The sequence below is a fragment of the Ctenopharyngodon idella genome, chromosome 10, assembly GCF_019924925.1.
Source record: "Ctenopharyngodon idella isolate HZGC_01 chromosome 10, HZGC01, whole genome shotgun sequence".
NCBI lineage: Eukaryota > Metazoa > Chordata > Actinopteri > Cypriniformes > Xenocyprididae > Ctenopharyngodon > Ctenopharyngodon idella.
The window spans coordinates 23120203-23139130 of record NC_067229.1 but is presented as its reverse complement, the minus strand read 5'-3'; the positions used below and the strand labels follow the sequence as shown (position 1 = coordinate 23139130).

General features: G+C 36.5%; 3 protein-coding genes across 4 annotated transcripts in view; 1 reads left to right on the top strand and 2 right to left on the bottom strand.

The window, feature by feature from the left end:
* The window catches only part of arhgef3 (Rho guanine nucleotide exchange factor (GEF) 3), a 102136-nt gene extending 95198 nt beyond the window's left edge, over positions 1 to 6938 (bottom strand). For both annotated transcript variants that reach the window (XM_051908835.1, XM_051908836.1), the window contains exon 1: positions 6661 to 6938. In XM_051908835.1, coding sequence (XP_051764795.1) covers positions 6661 to 6695 — 35 coding nt within the window. In that variant the 5' untranslated portion in view covers positions 6696 to 6938. The remainder of the gene's footprint in view (positions 1 to 6660) is intronic.
* A 988-nt stretch (positions 6939 to 7926) lies between these two features.
* Positions 7927 to 9636, top strand: rbbp9 (retinoblastoma binding protein 9). Its single transcript, XM_051908873.1, has 5 exons — positions 7927 to 8122; positions 8240 to 8282; positions 8364 to 8469; positions 9166 to 9251; positions 9338 to 9636. The coding sequence occupies exons 1-5, from the start codon at positions 8027 to 8029 to the stop codon at positions 9559 to 9561; spliced, it is 555 nt and encodes a 184-aa protein (XP_051764833.1). The 5' UTR covers positions 7927 to 8026; the 3' UTR covers positions 9562 to 9636.
* Positions 9637 to 9825: 189 nt separating this feature from the next.
* On the bottom strand, positions 9826 to 18713 carry sirt7 (sirtuin 7). The gene is made up of 10 exons (XM_051908854.1): positions 18550 to 18713; positions 17973 to 18110; positions 17574 to 17678; positions 15479 to 15549; positions 15244 to 15316; positions 14853 to 14951; positions 14394 to 14630; positions 13031 to 13111; positions 12803 to 12909; positions 9826 to 11257 (listed from the first exon to the last, which is right to left on the bottom strand). Exons 1-10 carry the CDS (start codon positions 18661 to 18663, stop codon positions 11056 to 11058), a joined length of 1227 nt encoding a protein of 408 aa, XP_051764814.1. The 5' UTR covers positions 18664 to 18713; the 3' UTR covers positions 9826 to 11055.
* Between the last annotated feature and the right edge of the window lie 215 nt (positions 18714 to 18928).

Genomic DNA, 18928 nt, shown 5'->3' with positions numbered 1-18928 from the left:
ACACACACACACACACACACTGACTAACATGCTGGCAAAGCAAGACTAGCCATGACATCATGGACTGTAGAGCCTCACCCTTTAAAGCCAACAGACGTTCTGCCCTTAAAAATAAGTTGAAAAACATCTCTTGAATCTTATATTTTACCACATGACTGCCAGATAAAGATACAAAGAAAGATACAAATATCCTCAAATACAATCTCCAAATCACATTTGATTCCTAAAAAGGAATGTTCTGGGTTCAACAGAAGTTAAGTTCTACCTTTAACATTTGCAGTATAATGCTGATTACCACAGAATATTGAAAAAAAAATGATTGAAAGTTTCAGAAATTTTGTCTTTGGACTATACTTCAATGAGTGCGAGACATCACTTCCGTTGTCATAGCGCGTTCAGACCTCACCAACCGGATGCGCAAGGCAGTTGGACATAGTGGTGTTTTAGAGGTAAAAAATGATATAAATACCGTTCGGTTTCTCGCACAAACCGATCGTTTCGTGTCTTAGGACATCAATGTGTCATCACGAGCCACAGGGTTTAATTTGGATTTGTTTGTGCATGTTTTTTTTTATTCTCATAGATGGTGTTACCGTTTCAATGCATTATATGACTGACAGACCGCAACAGTTGGAGTTAAAAAATCATCATTTGTGTTCTACTGAAGAAACAAAGTCATCTACATCTTGGATGCCCTGGGGGTAAGCAGATAAACATCAAATTTTCATTTTTGGGTGAACTATCCCTTTAAATCTCCAGACCACCGGCCTGGACCCCCAGCCACTAACACCTACCCATCCCACCCAGGGCTCTAATCAAACATTAGTAAAAGGTCATTTGTTTTTTAAAATACTTCCTTGTCACTGAATAAATATGTTGATGTTTTACTTCTTTAAAATCAATGCCTTTTTATAATTTGTGAATCAATCATGATGTGGGCTTATTTGGAACATATGTGGGTTTAAATAATGCCAAAGTACCAATTAAGCCCATGCCAGACTTCTGACTTTATTTATAAAATATCTTAATTTCATATTATAAAATGTACATCAACTAATTAATAATAATAATTAATTAATAATAATTAATAATTAATTTTCAAATTCGAGAGAAATCTTGCATTTTAACAAATGATTTGCTTATGATCCATGCCAATATCTATGAAAAAACACCTAAACTTAGATTTTGGTAGGCTTAATAGGTACACTTCCCCCACAGTATGTACAAACTTCTTCCAGTGAAATGTTTTGTTAAAAGTGATTTTACTTTCTATCTGCCAACAATGGTTTATGTGACATGTCATGTAGTATAAAGAAACCACCTATTTTACAACAAAAAGAAACTAAGAGTATCCCTTATTTTCCACTGGTGAAGTTGCCAATGCCAGTTAGATACAATAAAGCAATGTGGACAAAAATCCACCTGTCATTTTATGACAGGCATTTTCATCACAGCTGAGCCGCAGTCTGCACGATCAGTTCAGTTTGGACAACAGGTGCAGAAAGCCAAAGCATAGTAGAAAGAATATAGAATAACTTATTAATGTCAAATGTGGAGGAATACAATTGTGGCACGGTGTTTTTTTCTTCAATAACAAATAAATATCAAAAATTACATTTAATTAGAATGAGATTTTCTACATTTTTGGGGGCTACTTCTTTTACTATCCTCACTCAATAACTGACAGTTGATAGATGCATAATCCATTCCAACATGGAAAAACAGTGTCAACAAAACTTCATAATTGATGATTAACGACTGGATTAGGCAATCACATTTGCAAGCTCTTTTTACATGCCGCAGGACATGAGGGAGTGGACGGCTCTCTTAGTTAAAGCAAAAAAGAGTATGTGAGAACAGGAGGTGCAAACTGAGCCGCTCAACAGCTGTAAGAAAATCTGATTCAGTAACCCGACTCCACACTACAACTCTACATTTCCCAATTACTCACTTCCCATGTTTCAAGACCTTTCCATCTGTTCCACTTTCAGCCACAGTCAGAACTTGGAAGGGAAACTCATTTGTTACAAAACTATGACTAACACAGATTGTTATCAGTACATAAAGGAGGAACCAGATATATTTGATAGAAGATACACATGTATCTCTTTTTTTTTTAAGTTTGGGAGTCTATGGTAGCCCATAAAACATATGGTAAAATGTTTTTTGGCATGGTAAAAACAAATTTGGCACTCTAAATAGGGAGGGTTTATATATTTAGGGCCCGAGCACCGATGGTGTGAGGACCCTATTGTAATTGCTCAGTCAATTCTTCTTCTTCTTCTCCGAAATAAATCGCATTTTTGAGTGCCTAAACATGCTCGAAAACTCATGAAACTTTGCACACGCATCAGAAGTGGTGAAAATGTACATCTGATATGGGTTTCAGAATTAGGTGTGGCAAAATGGCTCGATAGCGCCACCTACAAAATTTCAATTAAGCGCCCTTCGCGCTACATTTCACGTACAAGTATGAAATTTGGTAGACACATGTAACAGCCCAATAACTACAAAAAAGGCTGTGGGTGTAAAATCTGAAAACCCAACAGGAAGTGAGATATTTTGAATTTTCTCTGCAAAATGTTTGTAGTGTTTGCCATTTCCACGCCTTGTACTTTAACAAACTCCTTCTAGAGCTTTAATCAGATCAACTTCATATTTGGTCAGTCTAATCTAAAGGCCTTTGTGACATTAAATTGCGAAGATCTAGAGTTTTTGCTGAAGGGCGTGTCCGTGGCGGCCTGACGAAGTTCAATGTTTCGCCATGAAACAGGAAGTTGCTGTAACTCGGGTATGCAGTGTCCAATCTGCCTCAAACTTCACATGTTTGATAAGAGTCCTGGCATGAAGACATCTACATGCCAATATTCAGTTACAGTCATAGTGCCACTTGCGGGCAACAGGAAATGACATGTTTTACACTGTGATTAACTCCTCATAGAGATTTAACCAGATCAACATCCATATTTGGTCTGTCTAATCTTAAGGCCTTAGCGATGTTAACTTGCAAAGATCTTGAGTTTTCGTTGAAGGGCGTGTCCGTGGCGGCCTGACAAAGTCTGATGTTAAGCCATGAAAGTGGAAGCTGTTGTAACTCAGGCATACCATGTCCTATCTGCTCCAAACTTCACATGTTTGATAATAGTCCTGGCCTGAAGACATCTACATGGCAATATTCAGTTATAGTTAAAGCACCACCTGCTGGCAGCAGGAACTGTGGTGCATCAAAATGACTTATTTTGCCATATTTCTTCTCTATTTATACGCTTAAATGACCCACTGTTCACAGTTTTCCTAAGGTTACCGGGTGGCGGTGAGCCCGGGTGCAAGGGCCCTTTCATCGCTGCTTGCAGCTTTATTACAAGTTGCAATTGGGCACTTGCATTCTTTAAAACACTATGCTAGTAGTAAATGATTACATGTAATCTGGATTATATAATCAGAATCTAAAAATTAAGTACTTGTAATGTTTTCAAACACTTACAATCTGACTACAGTTACTTTTTTTTGGATTACGTGATTACATATTATTCATATAATGGCAGTAAATTATTCAAAAATGTATTGATTCTCCCTAATTCTTATTTTTTATCTTTTTAATTCACTGTTCGAAACTGTTCTACATTTGTGGAATCGCTTTATTTATTAGCTTTTCATCAACTTATGAACCCCAGCTTGGGAAACCCTGACGTAATGTAATATTTAATGTGCTTCATGTTGTTGATAACAAAGAATAGAAAGTAATTTCTTTCTCTTTGGATTTTTATATCCTATTTAAATCAATGTGATAAACGAGTTAGTAAAGTAATCTAAAAGTAGTCAGAATATACCTAGAATGTGTGATAGATTACATTACAAACTACCTTTTTCTTAATTTGCAATCAGTACTGGACAAACATTTCAGATGAATTTCTTTAGGCCAAGCCTCATAAAAATAACCAAAAGGAAATTTTGATGCTGTTTTGATGCTCTTGTCCTGTCCACCGGACAGGACAAGAGGCTGTGGCAATGCTGTTGCATATTAAAATTAAACTTTGTATGTCTCAATGGGACCATGCATGGCCTGAAAGACCTCAAGATATTTCTGGACTGCGGCATCTAATGGTCAAAAATCTGCTAATCTGGAACTCTGTGGCTTTATTATTAAATTTAACATTGCTAGGTTTTGGACACTTTAGTTTGAGAAACTAGTCTTATGTGTGTTACATAGTGAGTTTTAGATCACTCAGGCCTGTATTGTTGAGGGTTGTCTGTGTCTGTCTGTGTGAACCTTCACTTTATCTCCTTGCTTATAAAGTAAGGAAAGGGACATTCTGATATCATTTCAGGCTTAGTGATGAAGGCCATGTCTGTTTATGTGTTACATTGTTTCTATAGCAACTCATAAAATGTTTGAGCTTTGAGTAAGCATGCACAGACAGCACCTGACCTGTTACTCCCTGTGTGGGAAAAAAAGGGATTATTTTTTTTTTCTGTGCAAATTCTTACTTCCTCCCAGAATGTAATAGAAGTATTTCTCTTCTCAAAATGAGAAAACCCTAAAATTCACAGACCTCTGTGTGAGAAGTTTCACTTTCACATGGATTTTCATATCAGGACTTTCAAAGAGTTGTGCATTTATAAGCCCAAAGTGAAAATGTTGTCATGGTTTACACACCCTTGTGTCATTTCAAACCCATGTGACTTTTTCATAAACAGAAGTAAACTAACAGAGGCTCAACAAGAATGCTTGATGTGAGAACAAACCTCATTGGTTCTTGCGCGTCACTCAGTCACGTTTGATCATCCACATTTACCATATATTATATATATATATATATATATATATATATATATATATGGTATTCAGATGACTTGATTCCTATTCCTACTTTTTGAATTTCAATGGATGAACAAAAATGATGAGAGAATATATATAAAAATATCATCATTCAATTTCTGACACAGCTGTAAGCCGTCGACCAATCACAACAGACTGGGCCATCTGACCAATCAGAGCAGAGTAGACCAATCACAACAGACTGAGTTATTTTCTGACCAATCGGTGCAGAGTAAGCTCGTGGAAAGGAGGGGTTTAGAGACACTCCATTTTCAGACTCTCTGAGAAATGAGGTGATTCTGCAATGTATATTATAAGAAAATTATGACATGTTGGGTAAAGGGTAAATAATGACATATTTCCTCAGTTATTGGAGATAACTGACCATGTGATATTTATGCCCTTTATTAAGAACCATTTATGAATTTATGAAACAAAATAATTTATGAAACAAAAGCATTCTAACAGGTCTAGCACCCGGTTGGCACCTGTCACGCAAAACGCAACCTACAGTGCTCTTAATTCACATAATCAGCGATCATCACTTAAATAATACACATAATAGTGAGCTCTATGAAAGTATGTACACTGTGGGAGAATAAGAGTGTGATGGGAATCACACACATTTGTAGAACCTGGCCTGGGTTTGCCCTGAACTTGCCATGAAAAGCCAAAGAAAACTTCCCTAATCCCACCAAGGAAGAGGGCCATGAGGATCAGGCCTGGTCTGAAGGTTATTCTGAACCATTCAGCAAGCATTAGCATGGGGATTATAACTCGGCACGCTTCGTTGCACTCCTCGCCCAACCGGGTCTCATCTCTGGTTGGCCTGCGCAGACAAAAAACCTGCTTGTTGTGGATTTTAACACAGAGACAGACCTAAAGCATGGCAGACAGACAGAAGCTGACTGTTATTTGGTCTCATGTGGTCTGAGGCAACACCTGCCAACATACTTGACAGGTGAGCCATCTGCTGTCATGTGACTAGTGATTTTTCATCTGTCCTTCTGGCTTACAAGATCATATCTTCATAGACAGTGACTTTTGAACCCCACCAGGTCACTGAGACATCTGTTGCGGAATCTAAATATATAGGGAATAAAAAGTATAGTCCTACCCGCAGCCACAGCTGTCATGACATACTCACATGTCTAATCATACAGAACTGAAAACCAACTACTGCATGAGTCTGAAATGAAGATATGAACAGTCCAGAAACTAACCAACCAAACCTAGAGCACTAACAAGCAAAGCTTTCCAAGACCAGCACAAAACTTTTCTATTACAGTTAAAAAAGGTCGACGGAAAACCAGCATTCATGTTATGTTTACAGACTTTGCATGTAAAAAGCTAAAAAAGAAATGCTCAAACAGGCTCAGCAGTGAATTACAGTGCTGTATGTGTGTGTTCAGAGACATATGACAGGGTTTAACCTGTATAAAGTCTGAATATTTCCAAGTTTAAATTAAATTTAAATTTTGAATGCGGTCTAAGATAAATTCTCTCAACTTTATGGACAAACGTTCTACCAGTAATAGAGCGGTCCAAGTTATCTGGACTTGTTGTCAAAAATGTTTTCAAAACATTAATAGAGCGTTTTTCGCAAACATTTTAGTTCATGTAACATTGTTGTAACATTTTGTTCATGTAACATATTTAAATGTTTAAATGTCACTTACTATTTGTTTCAACAACGTTAGGAGAACATGTTTCATAACTTATTGGGAACGTTAGCAAAACGTTCTTAAAACATAATTTTGTCAGCTGGGTGGTTATCAGTGAAGCCTTCTAATTAATAAAAACATATTTGGCCATTTATGTATAATGGGATTAGTACTCACCCTGATACTTCATCACCTCCGACACTCGTTTGCATTGAAACTGTTGATATCCAACTCGCAGCAGTTCACACCCTCAGTCATTGATCAGTCCAGCTGATCACAGATACAGCTAACTAATACTCACTTATACATGCATGCGTGCTTACATACACGCGTGTTTCGAATAGCTTAACAAAAACTTGTAAAAGTATGAAAAACAGCTTCACATCAGCCGAACACCAGACTTTAAATGTTAGCGCTCTCCTATTCCTCGTTTGTAGGCTACTGTTGTGACACGCCAGCAGCGCGCGCGCACACTCCTCAGTCGGATGGGAGAGGTTTACCGATGACTGATCACGCGCTCTTGCACGGATCTGTCCCACTAAAAACAGTCACTAGCCTAGATAGATAATTATTATGGCTAAATAATAACGTGCTATCCTTTAAAGTTTTACTGCATCCATGAAACACTAGAAATGCTATATGTGTGTTGCAGATACTTTCACTATGTTGCTGTTTCACTGTAACATTATTTTTCATTAAAATTGTACATTTATATCAGTCCTTAGAATGGGTCGACTAATTTAACGTTGTAAACAAACGTTATTAGAATGCCCCCTTGCGCCGTTTTAGCAACCTCACTAGGCCTACTTTTACCAATCACTAATTCTTAAGTGTTTACAAATAACATAAACATTATTGTTTAGAGAGGTAAAGATAAGAGGTAAAGATAGGTCTCCAGTTTTGACACTGTAAATTTCTTAATAATAATTAGCTATTCTGAACTCGATAACGGCATTTCATGCCATACCATGTAGGGTAACATGGGGGAAGATGCCCCCCTTAAGAACAATGTGCATTTACTTTTAAATGGTAACACATTGATATAAGTTTAGCATGTGTAGGATGATGATGCATCAGTCAATGTGTCATTATAGGAAACAAATAGAAACATTTGCTAATTTAAATGTAAAATGTAAAATTATTCAAAGATGCCATCTTATTCCACCCACTACTGGAAGCACACCACCAACCAATGTTTAAATATTAATACTAATAATAATATGAATTACTTTATTAACTACCTGCATGTAGCCCGTAAGAAAGGATAATATCACTTAACTATATAATCTATTACAGATCAGTGGGTAATTGCGACTTTTTATCTTACAATTCTGACTTTATTTTGAGTTAACGTGTCGAATCGGCTGAAAAAATCAGTTTGGGAATCCCTGTCCAATGGAGAGAAACTGGCGGACTGGCCTCCAGGTGGCGATACGCAGCATAATATTTGAAAGGAGAAAACCTCAATGTTCCACACGTGTCAGTTGTGTTTATTTCCGTTTAGGTTAAGTTTTTGCGTGAGGAGCTGATCCTAGGGTTATAAATGCCTCTGAAGAGAGCTGTGATTGTGCCGGGAAATGGAGCAGGGAATATTGAGCACTGCAACTGGTATGGATGGGCAAAAAAACGAATAAGCGAGGTATGATGACTTCAAGAGAATAAAATCATACAGACACAATTCAGCTGTTATAATGAAATATTAATTCATTTCAACTAACTTGGTCGAATATTAAAATATGGTGTATCATTTTTACAGATTCCAGAAGTGTTATGCACGCTGAAGAACATGCCGGATCCTGGTAGTTCAAATTCACATGACTACATTACATGAGATGTGATGCATATATTTTCGGTATAATATATTATATTTAACCTGACAGTAACTGCCAGAGAGAGCATCTGGCTGCCGTTCATGGAGAAGGATCTGAAATGTGATGAAGAAACGGTCATCATCGGACACAGTTCAGGAGCTGCTGCAGCCATGAGGTAAGGAAATTCGATGATTCGTCAAAGCGATTCATTCTAAATAATAATGTCAGTAGTGTTCTGAATGATCCGATTCATTAGGACTGATTCATCTATGGTCACACTGTTTGCCAACGAATTAGCTATTTGCTTAATTATTTAATTAATCTATCAATGTATTTATTTACGCTTATTTTGTTTTTGTTTTTCCTTCCTAATAATTCGAGTCAAATAGAGTTCAGTGACTCATCTAAATTATCACATCATGAGTGATTCATCATTCACTTCTGAATGATCAATCTCTTAGCCAGCACATTTTTAAAATGAGTTGAAAAGTAAAATACTCATATTTATAACCCCAAACAACTGAATGCGTGTGTGATTAAAATTCCTGGTAACACTTTACAATAAGGTTCATTAGTTAACATTAGTTATCTACATTAGTTAACATTAACTAATAATTTCAACATTTACTAATACATTATTAAAATATTGTTAACATTAGTTAATGCACTGTGAACTAACACGAACAAGCAGTGAACTGTATTTTCATTAACGTTAGCGAAGATTAGTGAATACAGTAACAAATGTAATGCTTATGGTTAGTTCATGTTAGTTAATACATTAACTAATGTTTAACTAATAAACCTTATTGTAAAGTACCCACTTTCTAAACTACTTGTTTTAAACTGATTGCTTTCTTTTGGTGGGCTTCAGGTATGCAGAAACACACAAAGTTTTTGCCATTATTCTGGTAGGTGCGTACACATCAGATCTGGGAGATGAGAGTGAACGTGAAAGTGGTGAGTTGGAATAAAAGTCACTCATCACGTCATTCGTCATCAATGTGACTTTGTGCTGCTAATGTGCCTTCTCTTATTTCACTCAGGATATTTCAGCCGGCCATGGGAATGGGAAAAGATAAGAACAAACGTGAAGCACATACTTCAGTTTGGATCCACAGACGACCCTTTTCTGCCCTGGGAAGAGCAACAGGAAGTGGCTGATGGACTTAAGACTGATTTATATAAATATTCGGACCGCGGACATTTCCAGAACACAGTCTTCCCCGAGCTCATTGACGTAATAAAAAAACTCAAAACCAACAGCTAAATACAAAAACAACAAAAAATGTAAACTTCATCCTGTGTATATTTAAAATACACTACTGATATGCTATAAGTCAGACCCAATGTCCTGCAAATTTTATTTTACCTGCTTTAGCACACCTGCATGTAATTTTCAAGCAATCCCAAAGAGCTTGATTAGCTGGTTCAGGTGTGTTTGATTAGGGTTGGAGCTGAACTCTACAGGACAGTGGGTCCTGTGTTGCAGACCTCTGCTATAAGTTATCAATTTATTTCTTAAGGGCCAAAATAAATCTTGTACCTTACAAGAAGAGAAGACAATTTATTGTGGCAGAATTTATAATGGTCCATTTTGATTTTCAGTACAAGTATATCATATAAATCCACAAGTTTTCTTCACAGTAGTATGTAGAAATCCAAACATCTGAAATAAAATGTAAACTAGGACAAAACATAGTAATCGATACAAAATCAAAGAAGCAATGGCACTTACAGCAGTTCTGTTTTCAAACACAACATCCAACTCAAAGTTTAATGCTAGTTACACATCTGTGCAAACATTTATCTCAGTTCAGATTATTACAATTATAGTAACAAAGTCCACATGTGAGGTTTTATTCCTCATATGTATAAATAAAGTCCTATATTTAGACATGAAAGGTTACAATTCTGGTTCTAATCAGTTATAGCACCATTTGTTAAAGGTCAATATAAAAAATTTAATTAAAATATACACCTACTCTTATTTGGTTGAGGACCAGTATGTCTAATTATTTTAATAGTGGACTGAAATAAAGCATTAATTTTTACTAAATCCAGTAACACTGACTTTTTATGTAAACAACTATATTTCTATAAATTTCACCCAAAAATAAAAATGATCATTTTCTCATCCACATGTTCCTAAACGTGTCTCCCTTGGAACAAAAAATAAAGTTCACAGTCGCACCGTTCTTTCTTTGTAACAACAATTATATTCTGCCGTCACACAAAGCAACTGTACGGCTTCAGAAGACTTGGAACAGAACACACAAATTGTACGGACAACTTTTATGGTACTTTTTTAGAGCTCAAAATGCAAAACTACATTTGTGTGTTACACAGGGTTTTAAACAACATATGGGTGAGTAAACTATAATTTTAATAAATAAATAAAAAACCTGCAACAAATGGAGGTCTCATAAAACTGCTGTCATGAGAATCATATATTGCTTATTCTATAAACCTGAGATTGGAAGTAAAGTGCACTTATCAAAAACATACCATCATGTAGACCAGCCAAACTGCTCACAAGTAAACCTTTTCTTTGCTCTATTGGAGAGGTCTTACTAGTTATTTTCAGAGACATATAGTTATGTTTTAAGAAAAGCAGTTATCTATAACCCATGAGGTTATAACATCACACATATTCATCAGAAATGGCCAATCAGCAACATTTCTTCAAGCAGCGAGTGTGATGCTTCCAAGCCAAGCCAAAATGGCCATCTGAGCAGCTGTGTGGCATGTCATGCTTTAGGAACTACAAAGTCTTCTTTTTCCTTCTTGCTTTGGAGTAACCTCTTCCAAACCAGCCACCTTGAACTGCTGTACCTTCGCCTTGAGCCTGCACCTCTTGCGAAACGTCCTCCAGAGCAGCAGGTGGAACTATCTCTTTACGAGTGTGACTCTTCTGCTCTTGTGGACAGAGTGGTTTAGCCAAGCTGAAGATGGGGTCTTGTGATCTGTTATTTATCAAAATTACAGCAACATTAATAAAACAGACAGCAGCTTTAGATGAAAATATGTGTATGTATTACATTGGTCATTAAGCAATCATTAATAATAAAAAGCTCTCCTGTAGTTTAAACAGTAGAGCATGACACTAGAAATGCCAAGATCATGGGTTTGATACCCAGGGAAGGCAAGAACTGATAAAATGTAAACCTTGAATCCAATGGATTAATTTAATCCTTTGGATTAAAGCGTCTGCCAAATGAAGAAATGTAAAAGTATTAAAAGCAATCAGGCTTGAGGCCATTATATTATGAATATATTGTGCTGCACATTGTGCTTAACTGCCGAATCACCCTCTGGTGCCGTTCGGTCATTTTTTACCGAAAAGTTTTATGTCTTGTTTTTTAGAATTTTTGACTTAATCAGAATGGTACGAAACATTTTGGTACGAAACATTTTGGCACTTGCTATGTAACAACAAGAAATAATGGACATGATTCAAAAGGTTAAATGGTCCTGAAAAAAAGTCACACTGGTGTTTTTTTTTTTTTTTTTTTTTTTAAGTGTCTAACTAAAGCTCCAAAGCATTCCAGATTTACCACAGTTTAAGCAGAACTTTTCATTTTCAGGTCTATGCTCAAAAAGAGGTTAACAGTTAATAAATGGATCGCAACTATTCCATAAATATAATTTATTACATAAAATCCCCTAAAAACACAAAATAATAAGTAAAAACATTATCAAACCAAAATACAGCACATTAATTTCATTGAAATAATAAAAAATAAAAAAATACATCAGTTATTTTTGACTGCCACACGAGGGTTAATCAGTAACAGCTGATTTTCAGATTTTCTAAAATTCTCTTAAACGACTAAAAAACAAGAACGCAGATATTGATGATATTCACAATATAGCACAGCCTCTCATAAATTATTGCTTAACTAAAGTTGCGGTCAAATTAGCCAAAACCAGTCATTTCAATAGGAATCCATGCAATCTGGAATTTCACGAGGGTGAATGATGTCCGCACGCAGATTTGGATTTGCCACGTTGACAAACAGAAAGCTGCTTGTTTTGAAAGTGACATCGCTACACTATTGATTAGTGATGCACCGAAATAAATGTTTTACCAAAATTAAATGGGTTTACATGCTGTTGCTGAACTGAGGTGACTACAGTGATCAATCACACCACATTAAAGAGCACCACAATTATTCTTTGAATTTCATTATAAAGTTTACAGAATTTGAAAGCGCAGACATTGTATTATTTCAAATATAACAAAAAAAAAAATTATTGGATTGTAGGTCATCAACTGAAAGCAGCATAAACAAAGATGTCATCAAAATGAAGATCAAATTAAATCAAGAAATACTGATTTATAAATAATATTAAATCAATATTGTCAACCCATCTCTAGCATCCATACAGCTGACATGTTTACCTGTAGTGTATCCATGTTGTGTGAACAAAATAGACACTGACACAGTCAAAACATGCCATCAGAGAAGTGCTATTTAAATGTCAAATTAAAGGTAAGTGGGTCTTACCTGTTGTAAACTGGAATTTCCAAACCCAGCTCCTCCATGAGAAGAGCCATCACAGCATCACACTTTCCATGAATTTTCAGAGTAGCTAAGTTATCTTTTGGTGTCCACTAAAATAAACAAGAAAAACACATTAGGCTGTTAAATCATGTCAAATGAAAGTCTCTTTTCAGTTTATGGAAAATAGACGAATCAAGAGATTATAAGCAGCTTTACGAAAGGAAATATTACCTGAAGATTTACAATGTACAGCTTTGGTCTTTTGTTGGCTGGTCTATTCATGCACCACAAGCAAGAGTATTTTTTTAACACCTGATGGACAAACATATGATACACAAAATCAAGCTGCATTATTTAGTACAAAACACTGTCAAAAATGTTGCAACTCAAACTGCAATATGTGAAACTTATATGTGAAACATATGTGAATATGTGAAACATCTTATATTGCTGCTGCTTACAATGGTTATAAAAAGTCTACCCACCCGTTAAAACAGCTGGTTTTTGTGATGTAAAAACAAAGATAATTTGATTTTCTTACAGCACTCAGTCTGTTTGGATAGGAGTCTATCAGCTTGGCTCATCTTGACTTGGGAATATTTTCCCACTCTTCTTTGCAAAAACCTTCCAGATCTGTTAAATTGTGAGGGCATCTCCTGTGCATGGTCCTCTTTAGGTTCATTTTCTATAGGATTCAGTTCTCTGGCTGGACCGTTCAACATTAATCTTTTTCAGCTAAAGCTATTGTTTTGTTGATTTGGATTTGTTTTGGATCATTGTCATGCTGAAAGGTGAAAGTTTTCAGCAGACAGCAGAATATTCTGTGCCAAAATTGACTGGTACTTGGAGCTAATCATGATTCCCTTCTCTTTCACTAAAGCCCGGTTCCAGCTGAAGAAAATCCGGTCAAAGCGTGATGCTGCACCACCATACTTTACCATGGCCATGCTGGTCTTCTGGTGATATGCTGATTTTTTTTTTTTACAATTTTGGCCAATTTTTTTACAATTAGTGGCCTGTCTTCTCATCAGCTTTAGAGTGATGCCCTGTTTTTCATAATGTGCCATACGTTCTCCACTTGTTCCATGGTACAACAAATGCCTTGTGAATTTTTTTGTATCCCTGACCTGAGCGATCAGAGTCAGCTATAGACAGGTGTGGACTATTTCACATGAGCTTGATGATTAGTTAATTCTGAACACAGCCACAAACCCAATTATAAAATGGTGTGCACACTTATGCAGTTAGGTTGTTTTAAGATTTTATTTTTTATTTTGTTTTAGTTTAGTTTTTATAACTTTTTATCTTCTTTCTCTGAAATGTGTCACTTTTCGATGGCATTGCATAGGCTGTAATTTTTACAAAAGTTCTGATATGATTTATCTTTGTTTCATTTTTTACATCACAAAAATAGCTGTTTTAACAGGGGTGTATATGTTTTATATCCACTGTACATAAAGACTAAAATAACAAGGAAAAAATATCAAGCAATGCCTCCAAACAACGTCATGTTTTATCCATGTGTGAGATCCAGCAGCCTAAGATTCAAGCCATGCTGATTACATCAGTTAACCTGCACCAGCCACATCCTCACCTTTAAACTAGAGCCCAAACAGAGGATCACGTCAGCCTGCTGTGCGGCCTCCGCTGCCCCCTTCCAGTTGAGCGGTTGCTCCAGAGTGCCACGTTCACCGAAATGCACTATGGTGTCTCTGAGCTCTGCTCTGCAATGAGGACACAGCCGGCCGGTCCCGTGTCTGTGCAGAGCCGTACGCTCGGTCACGTCAAACAAACGGATAAATTCTCGTGCTGGAGAGCAGGAAGCACACACCTGTGTGACAGATGGGATGACAGAAGGAGAAAATAAAAAAAGTCTGATATTACAGGAACGAATTGCAAATTAAAACAGGCAGGAAAACTCAAGTCTAGCATGGACCTTTACATCAGATTTAGAGATCTTTATGCTATCCTTTAAATTGGGTGAATCCAGAAAAATCTATATTTTAACTCAATTTATGACTGATTTAAAATGTTACAAATCTCATTGGCAGACCTCAATGAACATGTTTCCGTGGAGTTCAGAGAGGGCGTGTCTGGGCAGACCGCTGCGCAGGTGAAGACCGTCACAGTTCTGTGAGACCACATGCTGAACCTGCAAAGATGAAAACTGTTATTCAAGTCAAAATGTATTTGTATAGTGCTTTTCATGATACACATCGATTCCAAACAGCTTCAAAGAAAATCGTGATGTTAATGGTTAGACAACTTCCAATGTTTAAAATAATAATGGGTGGTGATAAAGTTTACATTCTTTGAAGATATAACAATCAGGCAGCCAAGATTTACTATGTAGTACATCCTGCTTAATGTGAGTGCACTGTTTGTATCCAGGTATTCTGATGATTCACAGAAACTTTCCACATAAATCATGCATCGTCACTCACCATCTTAAATTTATGTAGCATCCAGATGCACATGTGTGTGAGGGTGGGCTCAGCTCGACTCAGATCTGATGTACTGACGGATACAAAGAATGTTAATGTTAATATGCAACACCATAACACAGCCATTCGGGGAGGGGGGGGAAGGAAAAAAAAAAAAAAAAAAAAAAAACAGTAGACAGGACTAAATGTAAATCCGTAGTTTAGACATGAAATACTGTAAAAGTGGATCTCACACCTCACAGAACGGCCCTTCTGCAGCTGAGTCCACACCCCATTGGGCCCCCGATAGTCTGGGATAGAGGCGGCCTGATGAACGCATAAGAAAACAGAACAGAACTTACAGATAACCAGGAAACTACATTTTAAACAGCACCAACACAGAGATGGACGATATAATATTTACAACACATGATTTAATATTATTTTGTTGGCAATACTAAAATGAACAAAGCAGGGTTGCCAGGTCTGCGCAACAATACTAGCCCAATGGCCAATCAAAAATAGCCCAATGCAATTTTCTCTGCCAGGTGGTGAGTCGGAGCCGAATATGTACATAGAGACCTTTTAACCTGTGGAAAAAAATAATCAACCTGTGGCAACAATTTAAAAGCCTCCTTTTATTTTAAAAGTAGCACTTTATTTGGCCATTGTGTTTCCTAAAGAATATGCCAGAGTGCCAGTTTCACACTCACTACTTGTATCAAGTCAATTTTACTTGCATAGTGTTTTTTACAAAACACACCATTTTAAAGCAGTTTCACAGAAAAGTAAGTAAAAGTTATACAAGTTGCAGGATATGTGTATAATAGTTGTCAAGATTGTAATGTGTTTTGCAGTGATATTTCAGATTGTGAAATCGGTTTTGATTTCAATTTAGAATACCATTAATGCAACACCAATTTTTTGGTGTTGTGACAAACCTAATTACTATTAGGCGACGACTATCATAATTACTGCCACAATTGATGTAACCGCATATTGCAGTTTAAGATTTTGGTGTCGTGCCTCCTCAGAAGGATTTCGAATGCAAGAGAACAAAAAAATATTTTTACATTTGATAATTAACTTCCAATTATTGTAGGTACAAACTAAATAGTGCCCTAAAGTCATCACCTTTTGGTGACTTTTGCTGTTTTGAAGCCAAAATATGTTATTTATCCTATGCGATTCATGCATGCAGGTGGCTGGGGGAATCAGTTCCAAATTTTACAAAATATTACTTTGTCAACAACTTCTTCCCATTAAAACACCATAAAATCAACTTTTTTTTTTTTCAAAAACTTTCACTGTTTTCCATACATGAAAATGCAGGGATATCAATGTCGACAGTTAAGTTAATTTGCAATTTTGCCTGGTTCATTATAAAAATGTATATTATACCTGAATTTTAACCTGGCCCCCATGTATAATATAAAATTATACCTCTAGACTATCATAACTCACAGTATTACAAAGAAATGCCAGAACTGTCACTGGTGCATGACATCTCTAAGTGGTTTCATCGAGACGTTGATTAAAAGTCATAACACATTTTTAGTCCCCAAGCATGAAAGCCAAAGGCAACTGTGGCAAGGAATCAAAAACTATCTGATGGTGGATAATTAAAAAATAATAAATAAATAAATAAATAATGGAGAAACCAGACTAGACCAGGAGGCCAGTTCTCCTCTGGATATAAAGTTAAGATATAATGTCATTAATTATACAGCTAATAATTAGTAACTTTGTAACTATATTGAACGAACTGTAAGATTAAGGTATGATAATCAAAACTCGTTAGTAAGGGAGTGTTAGAAAATTATTTAAAAGTGTCTCTGATTTAAAGTTTAGTAGCAAAAACACTATAAAGGTGGGGAGCTTCATTTGTTTAAATGAACTGTTTTTTAAATATATAAATAAAACTCACTAAAAACTCACTCTAAAATGAAGGAATATTTCTGATATGTGCATAGGTTCCCAGGACATTTTAAGGGTTTGAAAACTTATCAAAATCATGTTCCACCATAAATGCTATCATGAAGGCCTAGTAATAAAGTGCCTCATGTAATGTGACTTACTTTAAATGAAAGTAATCAAAGTCATCATAAATTATTTTAAATTACTGTTATGTATGAGGTGCTCTTTGAAATATTATCAATCATTCTGTCATTCTTCTCCCATTATTACAGCAAAAGTGGGACATGCCAAACACAAAAACATTCTCAAACTTAAGTTGATGTTGTCATTTGTGATTAAAAACAAAAAGAATTTGAAAAGAATGCAAAATAGAAGAATTTTCCCTGGTGGTCTTAGACTTTTGGACCCCCTGTAGTTTGGAGGGAAACACGTACAGTACTGATTCCTGCTCCGGTGTAGATGACCACGTGCTTGGCCTGCTGGACTGCCTCCGCCAGCTGCTTCACTTTAGTCTTCAAGTTCTCAGCCTCGTCAAAGACCTGCAGCCAGCACAATGATATTTACATGAACAGTGACAGTAAAAAAGAACATGCATACTTCCCTGCTGAACAATATGCAAAAAACAGCATTTCAAATGAGTAAGATGTCTGAACACACAGTATTCATCAATCAGTAGGCAAACAACTCTGCATCTGCTGAGGTTCTTATTCTGAAATCTTCAACTGGTGAGCACTTTGCTCTATCCACTTTTATTAGCGGACGACAGGGAAAACAGTATAAGGCGTTTGAGATGCAGCTCTGGGCTCAGTATCTGTACGCTGATTCATCACTACCTCCTCTAGTTTTCTCTTCAGCAGGTGTCTGCGGCTCTGTCGTCTGCTCAGCTCCTGAACCGTGTCCTGATGCGCCTGCAGCAGCGACCGCTCCTCCTGCGTCCGCTCTCCATCACACTTCTGGAGGATCTGGGAGATCTTCAACACAGACACACGCCTTCATCAATTATTTGATGTTTTCTTGTAGAAGGCACTATATGGATTAAGCTACTCTGTTAAGACAGACTCATGGACCAGTGCCCAGTTACTTTTCTTGCAAATGATCATAGTCCTTTAACAGCGACACATACCATATTTACAATAATTGTTACTACGGCAAAGTCATAAATAACATGAGATCTCCTTCAAACACTGCAAGAAGCTTTCGGAATCTTTCTTTCATTTTCGTGGAACCATAACCATCAGTTTGGTCGAAACTGTAATTACCATGGATATGTTTGTAGGGGTTTTGACTGAACATTAGCCAGTTTTACCGGCTGTGCCGCTTTATTTATGTTTCGCGTCGCTACCGTTTCTGCTCCTATGAATTCATTATAATTACATTATCTGTTCATAACAGAATATATCGTATTCATACCGTTTTCACCGTCTGTCGTTGTTTCTCTCGCTGGATTATTTTCGCCTTTTCTCGCTCCTTTCTTTCAGCTCGCGCAGAGGCGCCGCTGTTTGTTTGCACGTCCATGCTGAACATCAGCAATGACGTCACATCTCAAGTCGCTATCGCGGGGTAAAACGAGACTTGCAAGAAGCAAATGAGAAGAGACGTCGATCCGTCTAGTAAAAATGTTATTGTATTAATTTTAATTAATTTATTTAATTACTTTAATAATTTTAATTAATTGATGTATTTATTTATTTATTTATTTAATTCCCACCCTGGCCAAACTAGCGTTTTAGTTGGATGGATCTCAACTTAAGTAGCTGAAAAAGTCCTCTAAAACTCTTGTCACTGCGTC